The sequence below is a fragment of the Xyrauchen texanus genome, chromosome 2, assembly GCF_025860055.1.
Source record: "Xyrauchen texanus isolate HMW12.3.18 chromosome 2, RBS_HiC_50CHRs, whole genome shotgun sequence".
NCBI lineage: Eukaryota > Metazoa > Chordata > Actinopteri > Cypriniformes > Catostomidae > Xyrauchen > Xyrauchen texanus.
This window is the reverse complement of record NC_068277.1, coordinates 33,727,858-33,747,756: the sequence shown is the minus strand read 5'-3', so window position 1 is coordinate 33,747,756 and position 19,899 is coordinate 33,727,858. Positions and strand designations below refer to the sequence as shown.

Sequence of the window (19,899 nt, the reverse complement as noted above, 5' to 3'; positions counted from 1 at the left end):
ATGGTCGAGAAAGGAACCTTAGACAGGTAGTCAGGATGAGGATGCAATATCGCTTTTGCCATTCCTGGGGCAAAGTCTAAGCAGGATGGCAAATCCCAAATTATTTTTATAGTAGTAATAGCCATAGGAAAAAACATCTTTAGAGTCAGAAGCTTGTCAGAAGCTTGACACTGACTATAGAGGTTCAAAGAGGGTATCAACCACACACTCAAGGACTATAGCTAAGTCACATGAAGGGATCCTGGTTCTAATGGGAGGCCTCAGTCGCATGGCCTCACAAATGAAGCGAGCAAGCAAAGGAAGTTTCCCCAGTGGCACCCCATCAATCAAGGCATGGCAAGAAGACAGAGCGGCCATATAAACACTGAGAGTGGTGGGACGTGTGCCTGCTGATAATTTCTCCAGCAGGAAGTCCAGAATTGAAGCAATCTGGCAGTTAACTGGATCTTCATTACGTGCAGTGCACCACCTTTCAAAGACACCCCATTTATTGGCATAACTTTTTCTATTGTAAGGAGCCCTAGCACTCAGAATAGTCTCAATAACCTGAAAACCCAGTGTCCCTCAGTTGGTACCCTTCAGGGGCCAAACATGAAGGTTCCAGAACTCAGGCCGGAGATTAAATATTGTCCCCTGAGCATGAGACAGAAGGTCCCTCCTCTCCGGTATCGCCCAAGGAGAGGAGAGATATTATCTCCGAAAAACATACTCTGTTCGCGCAACTTGACGCTATCAGTAAGAGGCAAGATCCTTGTTGGCGAACTCTGGCAAGAACTCCCTGGACACGCATGCAGGCGCATTTTGGGCCATGTATGCGGCATCGCGTCCACACCCAAGGGGGGCTGGGTGACTCAGAGATAAGTAGAGGGGACATTTGCGCTGTCTGTTGGGAGGCGAAGAGGTCCACCTCTGCTTCATAAAATCTTAACCAAATATGTTTCACTACCTCAAGATGAAGTTTCCATTCTCCCGTCTGTATTTTTTGTCTGGACAGTAAATCCGCTCCCACGTTCAGGCATCCAGGGATATATACTGCTTTGAGTGACAGGAGCTTGCCCTGGGCCCAAAGGAAAATGTGCCACGCTAGTCTGTTTAGCTAACGTAACTGCAGACCTCCTTGGTGATTTATTTAAGAGACTGCTGCTGTGTTTTCCACCTGCACCAGGACATGGCAGCCTCTCAGATACTGGAGGAAGTACTTCAGGGCCAGAAATACACCCATCAACTCGAGATGTGCCAATCTAACTGATGACCCTCCCATTCCCCTTAAGCTGGACAGGGAGGCATCTGTCATTAACAATCTGTGAAGGCAAGATGCACCTAGAGTGGGACCCAAGGTGAGGTACCAGGTACTGAGCCACATAGAGAGGGTATGCAGCCACAGCGCATAACCTTTATCTGTCTTCGGGGATTGGCCCTTGGATGAAATCCCCTGGCTTTGAGCCACAACTGGAACGGTCTCATATGCAAAAGGCCCATAGGGACCACAGAGGACTTAGATGCCATGAGACCAAACATCTGTTGATTCTGAAGAGCAGTATGATCTTGGCCTAGCCTGACTTTGTTCAAGGTATTCTGAATGGTCTCGATTCGAGCGGGAGACAGCTGTGCCCGCATCGTGATCAAATTCCATACGATCCCTAAATATGTCGTTCCCTGGGCAGGAGAGAGAACCCTTTTCTTGTCATTGAGTCTCAACCCCAGAGAAACCAGATGAGCTAAGACAATATTTCTGTGCTCTAAAACTAGTTTTTGCGACTGTGCTAGTATCAGCCAGTCGTCTATATAATTCAAAATGCGGATGCCCTGGAGTCGCAATTGAGCCAGTGCTACATCCATGCACTTTGTGTATGTGCGAGGTGATAAGGCTAGGCCGAATGGAAGAACCCGATATTGGTAAGCTTCGCCCCAGAAAACAAACCACAGGAACTTCCTGTGTTGTGGCAGTATTTCAATATGAAAGTATGCGTCCATGAGATTGATCGTGACTAACCAATCACGATGTTGAATTTGTGACACTATCGTCTTGACAGTTAGCATCTTGAACTTGAGTGCCTAGACTGAGCGGTTCAATCCTCGAAGATCTAAAATCGGACACAATCCCCCATCCTCCTTGGGAACCAGGAAGTATCTGCTGTAGTAACCTGACTCTATGGCCCCTTTGACCAGAAGATATTGCAGCTCTTGTGACAGTAAATTTGGTTGTTCTGGTTTCACGGTAGTGGGAACCATGCCGTTGAAACGGAGGACGATGAACAAATTTAACCCTGTCCCGAGGGGGGCTACACCCACAAGGCTGGGCGCAAGACCACCAGGACTTCTTTTTGGAAATGACGGTCCTGAGGTTTTGCTTTGGAGGCTGCTGAGGGTGACGAAGTGGTCCCCAATCTTTACGTGGGGGAGCGCGATACACCACACTTTGTTTTGAGCCTCTCTTCTAGAATGACCGGGGTGAGGCTGGGTGGCCGACAGCGAGTGCGGCAAGGAAGGAATTGCACAAAGACTTCCTCCTGTTTTTTCACCTCCCAAAACCTGGTGACGACTGTATTCACCAAATCGCAAAACAGGCCAGAAGGTGAGACTAGGGCATCAAGTAGGAATACCCTGTCCTTATCCTTGATGCCCATGAGGTTTAGCCACAGATGCCTCTCCATGCTGACCAAAGCAGCCATTGAATGGCCGATAGCACGAGCCGTCTGCTTGGTTGCACGGAGAGATAAATCTGTGGCTCGACAAAGCTCTGAGAATGTTTCCTCATCGATTGTACTACCCGCACTCAAGTCCTTCAACAGATCAGCCTGGTATGCCTGTAACGGAATGGTATGTAGTGTGGCTCAAGCCAGACCTGCTGCTTGGTAAGCTTTCCCCACAAGCGTTGAGGTGGTTCTACACGGCTTTGTGGGGAGAGTTGGTCTTTTCAATGATGATGCCGAGCCAGGCGAGAGATAGCCCGCGAGCGTCTCTTCTACCTGTGGCATCATCGTATACCCCCGTGCCTTAGCATATGTCGAAGGCACAAAGATAGGGGAAGTATAAGGTTTCCCCCATGAACCAGTTAACTTGTCATGCAGTTCTTCAAAGAAGGGGAGAGACTGATTTTGTGTTCCTTTCCCCTGGCCACAAGACATAAATCTGTCTTCTGGTTTCGATCATTTGGGGGGCCTCTTTTTCGCATGGCCAGTCTAACTGTAATCTGGCCACCGCACGAGTAACGACCTCGAGTAATTCTTCAACTGCTTTGTCATAACGTGAGGTACACTCAGAGGTAGGCAACTCAAAATCCGCAAACCCAAGAGATTCATCGTCCCCCTCATGAACTGAAGAGGTATGGAGAGAGAGCAAGTGATAGGGACGGACTCACCAGATCCATACGCGAGCCCCATGATGGAATGGTGGGTGCTGGCTCTTGTAAGTAAGCGAGACGAGCGTGCAGCATCTTCACTGTGAACAGCTCACAATGCTCACACTCGCCTCTCTCCAATACAAGAGCAGCGTGCGCCTCCCCCAGACAAACAAAGCAAAACTGGTGTGTGTCCGATTCAGCCATAGGACGTAGGCCTATGCATGGAAACACACACTGTTTGCTTTGTTGATCTCTCATTATTTTTTTTCATGATTTTTTTTCACATGAATGACAGAAAATGTTTTCTGCACAGTGCCTGACAAATCTAACTCCTATCAAAAGAAAAATAGAGAGCTTGAGAAGCACAAACACATCACAGAGTGGTCCGAATATCTATTTATAGACCCTGGTACTGGCGCATTCTGATGATGTCACCAACAGAGGCTATAAAGGTTCTAGTCAATTTAATTGATGTGTTGCACACATATTCACACCAGGTCACTCCTAAAGATGTTCCCAAAGCACTGAATCAAGCATAGCATTAAATATAGCTTTTGACAGGGAACGCAAAAACAGAACTTTTCGACTTATCGCTTCACTTTTATACATAAATAAATAGTAACAGTAGAGTAGTAGCCTACTAGCAGTAATATTACTAATAGTAATAGTAAGTACTAATAGTAATAGTAGAGAAAAATTTGCTATTTGCAGTCTGCCATAACACATGTATTCAGAGACTGAAAGCAAATTACAGGGGGTTATTGAGATTAAACAAGTAATATTTGACTGGTCATACGATCTCAACATGGTGGCTTTCATGAATGTGTTCCCAACACCATATGCACAGTAAAATAATGCATATTTTCTCTAAGAATGATATGACTATTATTCATTTCATGGCCATCATGAGAACCGAGCGGGCTGGTGTGTCGGCAGCGAAATGTGCCGAATTGACCACGCAAAGCTAAATTGAGCCGCAGCATTATGCAGAACGGACCATAAAACGGCGCTGGGATATGCAGAAAAGGACTTCAAAAAGGAAAGGATTTATTTTCCCAATCCAGCCCTGGTCATGCAGACAGGGGTGGCCATGTAAGACCCATTGATTTTATTGGGGTGGCCAAAAAAATCACTACTGACTGTGACATGCTCTACCAAAAGCACATTCTACAGACAGAAATTCTGTAAATTCTACAAAATGTATAGATCACAAATGTGCACAACTAATATAACCTGTAAAAAACATGTACAAATATAACATTTTTAATTTAAGGGAGTTGTTTTACAAAGATAATTGTGTTAAACAGACATATTTTCAAATTATCTTGTGTGAATTATCTATGCATAGAGAGGGGGTACGCTAAAGGATGTTTAATTTTTGAAGGGGTACGCCACAGAAAAAAGTTTGCGAACCACTGACATAGTGTATACAACTTCAGTAACATTTGAAGCAAATGACTTCCAGGCATACAACCAATATAGGTGTCAGCAATAATGCAAACCATTTAGATTTTTGATATAATTAAAAGAAATGTCCAGTTATATGTAAGCATTTCTATATTCATCAGTATTGTAATAGGCCTTGGTGTCGGGATCTGGATTTTATTTAATGGAAAAGCGGATCAAGTCAAGTGGTTTTTATTGTCGTTTCAACCATATACAGTTAGTACAGTACACAGCAAAACGAGACAACGTTCCTCCAGGACCATGGTGCTACATAAAAACAACAAAGGACCAACACAGGACCACATGAGACAGCACAACGAAATAAAATACCTATATAAAATACCTATATATACCTATATGAAGTGCACGTGCAAACATGTGCAAAGTACGGGACAGTACAACAAATGTCTGACAATGAACAGGACAATAGACACAGTGCAGCGCCGACCAGTACTCAGTAGTGCAAAAAGATGACTGTTTCTAAAAACGTAAACATAACATACTATGAGATAGTGTTCTATGCACATAGCAGTTATTGAGGTAGCAGACAGTTATAAAGTGACAGTAATTAAAGTGCAACTCAGGACACGTGTGTGTGTGTGTCAAACCAGTCTCTGAGTATTGAGGAGTCTGATGGCTTGGGGGGGAAGAAGCTGTTACACAGTCTGGCCGTGAGGGCCCGAATGCTTCGGTACCTCTTGCCAGACGGCAGGAGGGTAAAGAGTTTGTGTGAGGGGTGTGTAGGGTCGTCCACAATGCTGGTTGCTTTGCGGATACAGTGTTTTTTGTAAATGTCTTTGATGGAGGGAAGAGAGACCCCAATGATCTTCTCAGCTGTCCTCACTATCCTCTGCAGGGCTTTGCGGTCCGAAACGGTGCAAGTCCCAAACCAGGCAGTGATGCAGCTGCTCAGGATGCTCTCAATAGTCCCTCTATAGAATGTAGTGTGGATGGGGGGTGGGAGATGTGCTTTCCTCAGCCTTCGAAGAAAGTAGAGACGCTGCTGGGCTTTCTTGGTGATAGAGCTGGTGTTGAGGGACCAGGTGAGGTTCTCCGCCAAGTGAACACCAAGGAATTTGGTGCTTTTGACGATCTCCACAGAGGAGCCGTCGATGTTCAGTGGAGTGTGTTCACATTGTGCTCTCCTAAAGTCAACAACCATCTCTTTTGTTTTGTCGACATTCAGGGACAGGTTGTTGGCTCTACACCAGTTCGTCAGCCGCTGCACCTCCTCTCTAGCAAGTAAAAACATGCATCAAACATTTACACCAACCCAGCCTTGATTTTTGTTGTTTTTTTTTAGATATGCAGCCATTAACCTACAAACAAGGAAGTTTAAATAATGCCTAAACTAAAGACTCTGCTAACTAAATTCAGCTGACTCATGTATTAACGGATTATGATAATGGCCTACTTGGACAACACATTATTTCTAGACCTGGCAGAAAATACTCAAAACAGACACAAGCAGTGTATCTATCAACCACCAGGGTTGGGGAGTAACAGAATACATGTAACAGGATTATGCCTTTAAAATAAAAAATATAAGTAACTGTATTCCACTACAGTTACAATTTAAATAAATTAGAATACAGTTACATTCAAAAAGTATTTTGATTACTGAAGAGATTACTTTGCATTTTATTATCATTTGTTTCATTTAATATTTAGTCCTTTCAGATGGAAACATTTATACATAAAAATTATGCAATCCAAAGCGCATTTGAACAGCGGTGGAACACTTTCGTATGATGTGTTACATTCATACGAGCAGACAGAGAAGTAAGTTTGAAGTCAGTTCGAAGCAGAAGAAATATAAATAAACCTTGTGTAAATTGTCAGCTTTGGATCACAATTTCTTTTTTTAGTAAGACCTTTGATATTAGGGCAAAAATCGTATTCTTGATAATAATTTTTTATTGTTTTCCTGTAAATAAAAATCTAAAAATTACAAAATTAGATTGATCTTGTTTTAGAAACAACACTGCATAAGATATTTAGGTTTTTCAGAGAATGTATTTTTAATGTGTATTTTGTCTTAATGTACTGGCAGTTTTTATTGTCAAAACAAGTGAAAAAAATCTACCAGTGCTGAAGAAGTAATCCAAAGTATTTAGAATACGTTACTGACCTTTAGTAATCTAACGGAATAATTACATTTTACAGCATGCATTCTGTAATCTGTAGTTGAATACATTTCAATAGTTTCCCTACTAACCCTGTCAACCACAAATAATATAATATTGAGCAGCAGCTGTCAGAGTCGCATTGGAGTGACGTCACCTCTCCTCTTTGACTGATTGGCTTGATGAGGAGCTGTCGATCAAGAACTAGTGGACCAATAGGGATGCAAGTCGCCCTAATTTACATGAAACTCTATTCACAAGTTTTGGAAAATCAAGCGCAGAACTTGGAAACAAAAGCAAACAAAATTGTCAGAGAGCACAAAAAACAGTAATATAACCAAGGAAAACATGATTTTGTTTGCAATTCTGATGATTTTTTTTTTTTTTTTTTTTTTTGCTTATTTGCAGCATATTTTAAGTGTTTATATATTTTTTATTCATTCTTGTTATTTTTTCATCTGTGCTTATTTATTTTTGCGCTTATTAATTTTTAATCTGCGCATATTTGTTTTTTTATCTGTGTTTATTATTTTTTGATTCACACTCATTATTATGATTCACGTTCATTATTTTTGGATCTGTGACCACACTACATTTGGCGGGATTCTGACCCCATACACTGCAATGGTTGTTATATGACATCACACTTCTACACACAGAGGTTTGTGCCATGTGGGCAGTTGTGGCTCAGTGGTTGAGGCTCAGGGTTACTGACCAGAAGGTCGGTAGGCTGGGTTCAAGCCCCAGCACCACCAAGATGCCACAGGTTTTGTGATCTGATCACAAAACCTTTTGACCCTGTTTAGACCTGTGTTTAACACTGACTGCATCTTAATACCAGGTGGAAAAGGGGTCTTAAAGTTACTGCTTCTGCATTAAGGCTTATCATAGCTGAGAGACACAACAGACAGAGTAATCACTCAAACAAAGGGCTCTTACCTGATAGCAGAGTTCCCACGTTGGGAGGAGACATTAACATTGAACACGGCAGAGAAGAGTACAGTTTCTATGGGAGTCGTGACAGACGCAGGTAATCACACACACTCAATCTCTCTCTTTTTCAAACACACAAACACACACAGTGTGATATTGGTCATCTGAGCAAAAGTCTGGAGACAGTTGAGACCAGTAAGTCAGTATTTTATAGACTGTGCTTTTTTTAATCAAAAATGTTTACCATAAAATGTAAAGAGGCTCTCAGTGCATTTTTAGGAAAAACAACTATATTGTGAATGTGTGTGATTAATCTGTTAGCTCTTAACTTGTCGGAAAAAGCCACTGTTTATACACTGTCTTGCCAAGGTATTCACCATTTCCTTTGGACGTGCAGACAAAATCCGTAGTAGTGTTTCCCCTGTGAAACAGAGAGATTTTAAAAGATTTTAGCACCATTTTCTCATGTATAAGTGACATGATATTTTACTACAATTATATTCTCCCAGTCCTCAAATTAGAGCTGATTTAATTAATCTGATCCTGGACTAGTAAGAAAGTTGTTTTCATACAAAGACCATAGAGGATTTGAGTTTTAACAGCTGAAGAATGAAGCCACCATCACCAATACTGGTCCCTTTTCTTTCCAAGAATGTGATTCACATTTTAAGCCAGGAAACATGAGTGAGATAAATGAAGAGGAGAGTTAGACACAGCTGAGTGAGCAGGGGAAAAAGTGAGACAGGCCAAAGTGTCAGAGCCACTCTATTTGCCCGTACAGGAGGAGGAGCCCAGGGGAAGGAGGTCGGGACTATGCAAATGGCTTGAGAGGAAGTGAGGAAAGACTACAGGAATGTGTTTGAGATTTGAGGGAGAGTTCAGCTGGGAACGTGCTATCTGCCAAAAGAAAAGTGAGTGAAGGAGAGGAACTCATACGCACACTAAACGGATGAAAACATGCCCCATTTCACAGTGGTGCCAGTGCAGGACAACTCAGAGTCAAACTATGACAGTCTGGAGGGAATAAATTGGGTGGATTACAGAGACACAGGACAGGAAGGATACCCTGGATATGGAGACACACTCAGTTCAGATGGTAAGGTTTTTTTATTTTTTTTATGTCACAAAAAAAACACGTACTTTTAGGCTAAAATTGTATGGAATAGGAGCTGAGTTTTTTTTTTTTTTTTTTTAGATTATGTAGTTTAATGGAGATTTAACCCTGTTATTCTTGACAAAACAAACATCCCTAAGCCATCAGCAATATGGGAACCATATTAAGTTGTTACTCTCTAAAGTGATGCACTATATTTTCAATATGAGGAGGTAACTGAAGCAGAGACAATTGGCATAGTGCTGGCATGCAATACACCACTGGTGACAAAGGACTATAATCCAGAGCCAAAGCAGAGGCGGGACTGGGGGGTTTGTAATAATGGGACTTCAATTATTTACTTACACAAAAGATGGAGCTCTCTCTTTGTGCCAAGACTTTTTCTTTTTCATAGAAGCAGTTGAGAGGTTTAACATTTCTTTCTCTATCTTGTTCCTTTCTCTCTCTTTTCTATTTCTCTTTTCAAGTAAATTGAACACATTATAAATGAGAGAGAGAGAAACAGCAAGACTGTACAGTACTTAAGGCATTATTGAGAGAGACCGGCATCTGTTCATTGCAGCTGTAACTATGGAGAGACCATCATGTCTGCAAAGATGCAGTTAAAGTTTTCTAAATATAGAGAGATTTTGGCTCTGTATGCCACCACTATGAATTTGAAAGTGCAGCCTGTCAGCTTTAATTTAAAGTTTTTCACATCCAAATTGAGTGAACAGTTTAGGAATTACAGCACTTTTTATACACAAACCCCCATTTTCTGAGGCTCAAAAGTAATGGGACAATGGATTGAGAAGCTGTATCATGACTAGGTGTGGACTGTTCCCAAGATATTTCATTAAAAATTAGGCAGTTAAAAGGTCTGGTTTCAAATGTGGAAGTTGTAAACTGTTGACATGAGCTCGAAAGAACAAATAAAGCTGGCCATCATTAGGCTGGAAAAAAACAAAATCCATTGTAGTGGCATACAGAGCCAAAATTATGAAAAGAATCTCACTGTTCCAAAACGTATGGAGGGCACTATATCTCGTTTTTTTTAGTGTTAGGGTAAAAAGGTTCAAATCAGGTATATGCACGACGTGAGGCTTCTATAAATGAGATATGCAAACAATCACACACCAAAATCATAATGAACGTAATGGGAGCCAGTCTTGATAAATTTTTCCCTATAGCCTTAAACAAAACTATTAATATATTGCATGATTTGCAATATACCATAAGCTACACTTGGCTGGCATGTTAAAATGAATGAACACATTGAATCATAGATTGAATCAAATAAAATGTTGTTCTGAATGTAAAATGGCCCTTTATGTGTCTGCATGTCTGAATTTAGTGAGTGATTTTACATACAGCGCTCACCTCATAGATGGTTTTCAGGAGACTTCAGTGTGAGAGAGATTTAGACGTGATGCTGATAGGTTTGTAGGTCCTTGCATACTGGATGCGTTTGTATGAATGTCTACAGCAGGTGTGTACAGTTGAAGTCAGAAGTTTACATAAACTTAGGTTGAAGTCATTAAAACTCATTTTTTAACCACTCCACAGATTTAATATCAGCAAACTATAGTTTTGGCAAGTTGTTTAGGACATCTACTTTGTGCATCATACATTGTTGAGTAATTTCCCCAACAATTGTGTACAGACACATTCTTTCACTTTAAATTAACTATATCACAATTTCAGTGGGTCAGACTTTTACATACACTAAGTTAACCGTGCCTTTAAGCAGCTTGGAAAATTCCAGAAAATGATGTCAAGCCGTTAGACAATTAGCCAATTAGCTACTGATAGGAGGTGTACTAAACTGGATGTATAATTGTGGATGTATTTTATGGCCCACCTTCAAATTCAGTTCCTTTTTGTTTGACATCATGGGAAAATCAAAAGAAATCAGATGTGGGGACAAATATCTTACATTTTGAAGAAATGTCCTGTGGTCTGATGAAACAAAAATTGTACTGTTTGGCCATAATAACCATTGTTATGTTTGGAGGAGAAAGGGTGAGGCTTGCAAGCTGAAGATCACCATCCCAATCGTGAAGCATGGGGGTGGCAGCATCATGTTGTGGGGGTGCTTTGCTGCAGGGGAGACTGGTGCACTTCACAAAATAGATGATATCATGAGGAAGAAAAATGATGTGGATATACTGAAGCAACATCTCAAGACATCAGCCAGGAAGTTAAAGCTTGTCGCAAATGGGTCTTCCAAATGGACAATGACCCCAAGCATACCTCCAAAATTGTGGCAAAATGGCTCAAGGACAACAAAGTCAAGGTATTGCAGTGGCCATCACAAAGCCCTGACCTCAATCCGAAAATATGTGGGTAGAACTGAAAAAGCGTGAAGCAAGGAGGCGTACAAACCTGACACAGTTTCACCAGTTCTGTCTGGAGGAATGGGCCAAAATTCAGTTTGTTCAAAGCTTCAAAATGTTTGACCAAAGTTAAACAATTTAATGGCAATGCTACCAAATACTAATAAAGTGTATGTAAACTTCTGACCCACTAGGAATGTGATGAAATAAATAAAAGCTGAAATAAATCATTCTCTCTACTATTATTCTGACATTTCACATTCTTAAAATAAAGTAGTGATACTAACTGACCTAAGACAGGGAATTTGTTCTACCATTAAATGTCAGGAATTGTGAAAAACTTTTTTTAGTTTAAATGTATTTGGCTAAGGCATAAACTTGTGGTGTGACTTCAACTTAGGTTGATGAAGACTAGTCTAGTGTGGCAGCTGCTGCACTGGTGGGTGGTTTAGCTTTAGGAGGGGCTGAGCAGAAGCAGGGTGTTCACACTGCTAACTTTGTTTTCCAATGTGTCAGCTTGGCAATGCAGGACTGCACACTGTGGTCATTGTGCTAAAACAGGCCTGTAATGGATAAGCGACCAGAGCACCAAACCCCTACACCACTTCATGTCTTACTTCCACATTACTGCGAGGAAACAAGAGGAAGAGAGTGAGGAAAGTAGATAAAGAGAGATTTTTCCATGAATATGAGTATTTTTACAGTCCTGTCCTGTGTGCACAATTGAGAATATTAGCCAAGGAGAGAACAGAGAGAGAGAGAGAGAGAAAGAGAAAGAGAAATAGAGAGCAGGTTAGAGATCTCTCAACTTATTGAACAGAATACAAGGGGAGCACTTTGCGAGCATCATACACAGGCAAATAACTTAAAGAGATCTCAGGAAATCTTAAGGTTATATTTCACCCAAAAACAAATTCTCTCATCATTTACTTACCCTCATGCAATTTCAGATGTGTATGACTTTCTGTCTTCTGCTGAACACAAATGAAGATTTTTAGAAGAATATCTCAGAAACAGACCTGTGAAACAGATCATTTTATCTGTGAGAAACAGATCAATATTTAAGTGCTTTTTTACTATTAATCTCCACTTACACATGGTTCTTCTATTGCTTTTGCAGATTTGCATTCTTTGTCCATATCAACACCTAATGGGCAGAAATCTTTAGTAAAAAAGGACTTAAATATCAATATACACACCTATCATATTGCTTCTAAATATCTAGATTTAACCAATGGAGTCTTATGTACTTGCCTTTGTTGTTGCCTATATGCTTTTTGGACCTTCAAAGTTCTGGTCACCATTGTGTTCCGCAGAAGCAAAAAGTCTCATGAAGGTGAGTAAATGATGAGATAATTTTCATTTTTGGGTGAACACTCCCTTTAAACTCTGTATAATCTGAATATCAGGCACCTCATGTTCATTCTGGCATCTATATGTAGTTGTATTAAAGATGTTGTTAGGATGAAATAACATTGTTGTCTGACCCCTGTATACATAGCAACATAGGTAAAAAAGATATGGCAAGCAAATGTTATCCCAGTTGTTTTTCTCAGACAAAGTATTATCTATGGCAGGCTCAAATAATATATATACACAGTATGTATATATATATATATATATATATATGGGTGGGCATGACATAAAACTAGCTGGTATATTCTAACTCAACTGCCTCCTAAAGCCCAGGAAGTCAGTAATCCTCCCTAGAACCTGAGGGATAGTTATTTGACATAGAAAATATGTCTATTTTGGAGAGGGAGCTGCCTGTCAGTCCTCACACCAAGAATTTGTTTGAGCTCATCATGTCCATGTTGGTTCTTTAGGCTTGCTACAATGGGTCCTCTTCCTGAGAAGAGGCCTGTATTAGGTTTTACTGAAAGACAGCTCTACCTGACAGGCAGAGAATGTCTCATAATATGTCTTTTCTTACTAATCTCTTACATGAAATAGTTTTTTAGACTAACATTGAGATCATGAAGAAAGATAATAAATACTGTAGGTATAAAAGCAGTCACTGATCCCCTTATTGATTATTCAGGGGTTATCTATATCTCATGTGCAGAATGGGGGCAAGTCAAGCATCCAATAACAGATACAATATACTAATTCGGCTTACTTTGGGATCTTTCCTAATATAGGGTGAGCTTGAAGGTATAGATAAATTCTGGAACAGGACACTGGGGATTTTACAGTAGTTAAATAACACTCAAGAATTTAAATGTTATTTTAGGAGTTCATCAGAGCAGCCAAGTCATATCCAATGTGATCTTTTTAAGACAATTATTAGTTGTATCCATGGTAGGATTTAACGGGGGACCAGTGAGCGCATTTCCCCCCCTAGATTGTCCTTGTGGTCCCCCTGAAACTTCTGATGCCCACGGACCAATGCCGAAACTTGATCAAGGGGGCCCAATCAAAATCAAAGGGAACAACCCTCAATGTGACTTCATGACTGCTCTAACATAGTGGATAGCCACAGTCTGCCAGCTGATTAATATTGGGGAGGATGAGTGTTTAAGAGATTGATTGTCCATTGCAATGAATACTTAACCTATGGGGAATAGTTTTTTCAATTAGTCAAACTCACACAGAGAATTGGCAAATGTTTAATATTCCTTGAATTGATGCTAATTAAGAGCAATTTCTGTCTGTATACAGCAGAAGACTTTGTGTAGGACCTTTTCACACGTTCATTTCTCCATTACTTGCAGACACCCTAGTGTGAGTTCTTTAATGTGTGCTGTAATTTAAAAAAAAAAAAAGATATTAACTTTCACTTCATAGTAGATGAACTGGGGACAGATTATATATGATCATGTTTATAATGTTTAATTGTGATAGATAAGATGAGATCGCGAATGCTCTTGCCGGCTATCCATGCCACTGTATTGTTTACATGCAATGCAGCATGGGATTCTGAGTTTGCCTTAGAAGCATTAAAGGTTCTAAAAGCCCCTCCACTTTCCCAGCACCGGAAGTGGTTAGAATGAGTGATGGACGGAATGGGAGAAGGCTCGAGTGGACTGACTTGTTTGTATATTCTTTGTTTGATATCAGAAAACATGGCCGCTTTGCGGCATCAAAACAGTGCGCTCCGACGATAACGGCTTTACTCTTTTATTTAATGATTGATTGAATGTTTGTAACATATAAAAATAAAGATTTTGTGATGTTGAAAAGACTATTTGAGCAGATGGTTTATTATGACAACCGCTTCAGCCCAACGTCTGAGCCCAGCCTAGTGTAATCGCACCGTTTGATTGCACATGTGAACAGATTAATAAAGCTTTATACTGTATTGTTACATATTGTTTAGTTTTCTTTCCTAAGACGGACATAAATGCACTTTGACAGGAAAAAGTATATATATTGTCAAATTTCAGCACTTTCAATATCTGTGATTAATCGCAATTGACTATGAAAAATAATGTGATTAATCGTGATTAAAAAAATCTTATCGACTGACAGCACTAATAATTATATATCTTGGTGCTTGTGATTTTAAATTACAGTACTGGAGCTTAATGAGTAGTACAGTACAGCTTCTTCTCCCTCTGGCTCTAGATTCTCCCTTATTAATGGACATCAAAGTCTGCAAACATTCTGCTCTCCCAGCATGGTAGAATTCCACAGACTTACTCAACTGTACTTTCCTAATAGAGAAAAGGCTATTGACAATCATGGGCTATTGTGCCTGAAAGAAACACTCCTCTCTTCTCAGGAAAAAGATAAAAGACAGGCTATCCATCCAATGATCTTTTAAAAGCTTGGTTGGTAGAACAGCGGCTAAAATCCAAAACCACGGTCTGAAAACCTATTTGTGATTATGAAGATTCCATATGCTATGCAAATACAAATCAATTGACCCTTTTCATTCATCCGCGTTCACAAAGCAGAGGTCGACATAGTTGGATAAACTTGAATGGCGGTGAAGAGGTGACCACAACAAATTCGATTTTTGCATACCCATTTGCTCCAACAGCAAAAAAAAAAAAAAAAAAAACTGTGATTATGCTTTCAGAGCTTTGCAAAAGAAGATACAAATATAGAGCAGTAAGAAGGGAGAAACAGGCCACATTTTCTGTCACTCCCTCAGCAGCTGTGTTAGAAGCCTCATTGCAGCTATGGTTCCTGATTTTTTTTCTTACTTATTCCAGAGTAATATTATATATTAAATATATATTATGTATTATAATATTATATGTTATTAATAATATTAGTACAATATTATACATTTACAATAAAGGTTTTTAAAATTGGAAATGTAAAAAAGTTTGCCACATTTACATTGTTAAAGAAGGCGGAAAAAATTCTTTGAAACTGTTCCATTGTGTTTTAAACTCCAAGTCATACTCACCTGTCATCTCCCTCAGATTGAAACGCTGAAATTATTAACTTACACAGTGTGGGAGTACACTTTTCATTTTTCATAATCCATCAGGCAATGATCACCTGAGAAGACATCTCTTTTCCATTAAGTATAAAATAGTGGTCGACCGATATGGGTTTTTTAATGGTCAATGGTGATACCGATATTCAGAGAGCAGGGTGGCTGATAGACCTATACAATGCCGTTATATCATACAATTTAATATAGTAACAAACATAAAATTGCTAAAAAAAAATAATAATCTCTTATTTAACACTATATTTATAAAATGTCAAACAAAACAAAAATTTTTTATTGTATTTTAAATGGTAGATAGCAGTTTCTTCAGATTTCTGTTTAGTCATCACATATTTGTAATTTACTGATGAAAATGAAGAAATTATTCATATATTAGGAAGAAGGAAATATCTGTACATCCAGTAGTTCACCAACCATGGATGGCATGTCTATGTTAAGACATTTACTCACAGCACACGTGAAGCACTTTTACTTTGGGCTGCATCTGAAAATGTAGGCAGCTGACTTGCTACCTTGCTGCCTAATCAGTTAATGGCTTAACTGAATTCTGTTTTGAATGAATTGAACACCTAAGGAATCTGGTCTCCAAGCAGTTTGAAAAGCGTCTTATTTTCATCGTACGTCCATATAGAGCTTCCAGAGGCAGCATTTTCCTGGTTTTGGATGCAGCCTTGAAGTTGCACTCATGTGCTTGTGCAGATCCAGTGTGAGATTCAATCTCCTGACAGTTTAAACAGTCTGGATTGCCTGCTTCATGATTTGTGAATGAGAGTAACTTTTGATCCTGATACTTAAGTTTTTTAACTGGCAGATAGAATGCACGCTTCAGAGAAAGATATTAGATGAGCGGTTCATTATTGTAGTAACATGATGGAATGTAACAAAAAAAACAAACCATGATGGGTCATTTACATGTCTCAGATGCTTCACATGCAAGCAGGCAATTTTCATCGACCTCCAAAACAATTAAATAGTCCAAACAGAAAAAATTATCAGCCAACGTCGATGATGAAAAATTCAGAATATTGCAGATTTATCAGCCTCTGCGATATATCTGTCGACCACTAGTATTAATCTCTTAATGATTATTATTATAGTTTTTTTTTTTATCTGTAAATTCATTGTAACCCTGCTTTCTGAATAACAGTGTAAATGATGTGCTTTAACTTTCAGCTAAACTGTTTTTGCCATAAGTGGTCAAGCAAATTTGCCTCTTCAGAAATTTTGCAGAATAAGAGGTACATCTCCATGCAAATCTGTGAACATGTGTCTAGAAGATAAAATCATATACAGTAAGATTTATACAGCAAATATGACATAATATGAAAACTGCTAATTATTGACAAGGTAAAATGAAACAAGTTAGCATTATTATGCACATTTAGTAGTGCACTAAATAAGTAACGCATGGACTGTAAGTAATTGATATGGACTGTTTTTCATACTGTAATACTCACTGGAGCTGGTTGACTAACCTTTAAGGAAGCATCAGGAGAGTGCTGTGTCTGTCTAGGGACCTCTTTCTCCAGTTGAGAGATCAGAGTGGGTTTGTTATCAGCACAGTGGTTAATCACAAATTAGTACACTAATATATAACATCACAGTCAGGGGCACACAGGACTGCACACACACACAGTAATGTACCCACACAGCGGATGTTATTATGAAAATCACATCAAACAACCAAGTATGTCATCATAACTCAATATATTGCCAAAAAACTCTAGAGCTAAAATAGTCCTTAACAGCGTGACATTCACTAATAATGAAGACTTTAAATGTTTAATAGAACATAAGCTCCTTACATGGTTGTAACATTTTTTCTGTGGTTAATCAGCTTGAGCATTTTCCAAAACAAAATAGTTTGGCAGATGCTTTTGCACCCTGGTACAAATAAATGTAGATGCTATTTACACCACGATACAAATAGTTGCAGACACTATTTGTATTCCTAATTAAAAACTAACAGTATAGGGGCATCACTGCAGCATGAATATTGTGTTTAGTTATAGTCATAGACACACTACTACAACCCTGTAGCAGCAGGGGCGTGGTTGAGTGTTCGTCCGGAGAGAGAGAAAGCGGTAAGGGCACACACTTGAGCGTTATAAGGTCTAACACCTGTTTCTGATTGCAGTAAGCACTGGGGAGAGCAATAATACTAGAGACACAGGCAGACTTCAGTTGTCTTGGTGACCTTGAGTTTAGGCTGAAAAGCCACCTTGAAAAAACTGTTGTAAAGCTGTTCAATGGAAAGGAGGAGGCGAGAGCCGGCTTGGCAATGTAAATTATATTTTAATTGTAAACTTAAACAAAAGACAACAACACACACATGACGGACATGTCCGTAAACGATCTCTCTCTCCTGCACCATCCTCCGCAGTCAGCCTTTATCCCTCTCGGAGGCTTAATTAGCCTGATATGGTACCGGGTGTGTAGAATCACGACCCGGCCCCGCCCTCCACCCTGCCACAACTGTTAATAAAGAATGGAATTTGAGTTCAACGTACATGAGTCCCATTTCTTCCTTCCCACAACGACAAACCTGTTACAGTGGTGCCGAAACCTGGGAGTTTGGAAGAAGTACATGCCGGTATGGAGTCCTTGCCGTTGACTGAAGTCATTCAATCTCTTGCCAGCATGCATCATTCCCAACATCAGGCCCTGCTTGAGCTTTGCAAGGATCAGGATCGTCAGTTCCAGGAGGTTCTCAAGCAGAGAACCAGCAGGTGATCCAGAGCTTACAATGCCAGTAGAAAGCAGCCCCCATGTCTCTGGCCGCCTTCATTAAATTGGGGCAAGAAGATGAACCAGAGGCATTCCTGGACTTGTTTCAGAGAACGGAAGAGATCTGGATTTGGCCGCATACACAGTGGGAGGCCAAACTCATTCCACTGTTGTCCAGGGAAGTTGCGGTGACTCCATGACGCAGAAGAAGTAGTCAATCTGGTGGTGCCGGAGCAGTTTATCCGTTGTCTGCTGAAAGGAATGGCGGAGTGGGTCCAGTGAAATTGCCCGCCGTCACTGGAGGAGGCTGTCCAATTGGCTGAGGACCATATGTCGGCATACGTCGGCATGTCGGCATACCAGAGGGCATAAGACCCCTCCCACTCTCTCTCCCCTGCCCCCCCACTTTCTCTCCTCTCACTCTCACTCTGTCCCTTTTTTCCATCCTACCCCAAATGTGGGAATGTCCCTCCGAAGCCGGCTCCCCGTTTGCTGGGTTTTTCTCTGCTGCCGGTGCCCTCTATATCTCTTCACTCTCCCCCTCAGGTGGCTAAACCTACTAACGCAGGTGCGGACATAACACCTAGGCTGGCATGCTGGAGTTGCAGGGAACCTGATCATTTCTGGACCAATGTCCTGTGATGGAGCTGGGAACATTGGTCTGGGTCCCCGACACTCCACAGGCTGTGCTCAATTGAGCTAGAGCATACAGAATACCGGTGAGTGTCGAGGGGAGTACACATCAAGCCTTGGTGGATACTGGCTGCAATCAGACCACTATACACCACTATTTGTTTCAAGACGAGGCTTTGGGCACAAGTAAAAGGTTAAGGTGAGGTGTGTGGATGGGGATATTCACAATTATCCTGTAGTGTCACTCATCATTACATTTCGGTGGCAGAAGTATAGAGTGGAGGCTGCGGTTAGTTCCCGCCTCACCCCTCCACTAATTTTGGGAACTAATTGTCCAGAATTTTCTCAAGGGAATATGTGTGGATTGGTCCTGCGAGAAAATTATTAGATATGAGATGTGCGATGCCTTGGTAGCGGAGGCAGTGCCAGGGCAGTGTTCATCAGCTCCTCTGCAGGATGACATAAGGGAGGGTGAGGCTTCAGCCCCTCCCGTCCTTAGAGGATTTCCTGAATAGGACGTCCCTCTGGAGCAGTTGAGATATGAAACCCTTAAGCATACTTTTGATCAAGTGAAAGTTATTGATGGTCAACAGCTCCAGCCAAAAATTGCACTTTCATATAAGTACTTCGCTATTATAAAAGAGCGGTTGAATCGAGCGACGCAGGATGCTCAGACAAAGGAAGGTGCAGCCCAGTTGTTGGTACCGAAGAGCCATCGGGAAATGTTAATCCAGGCAGCTCATTATAATCTGATGGTGGGACACTTGGGGCAGAAAAAAACACTCAACTGCATAATGGCCCATATTTATTGGCCGGGCATTTGCGAGGATGTCTGCAGTTGGTGTGCAGCA

General features: G+C 40.6%; 1 protein-coding gene across 3 annotated transcripts in view; it reads left to right on the top strand.

The window, feature by feature from the left end:
- The first annotated feature begins 7,847 nt into the window (after positions 1-7,847).
- Positions 7,848-19,899, top strand: part of slc12a4 (solute carrier family 12 member 4) — a 37,429-nt gene continuing 25,377 nt past the window's right edge. The window contains exons 1-2 of one of the 3 annotated variants that reach the window (XM_052147166.1): positions 7,848-7,945; positions 8,630-8,944. In XM_052147166.1, the coding sequence (XP_052003126.1) occupies positions 8,806-8,944 (139 nt within the window). In that variant the 5' untranslated portion in view covers positions 7,848-7,945; positions 8,630-8,805. Of the gene's footprint in view, positions 7,946-8,629; positions 8,945-19,899 lie in introns of those variants that run through there. The other 2 variants (XM_052147158.1, XM_052147151.1) reach the window with 2 other exon arrangements.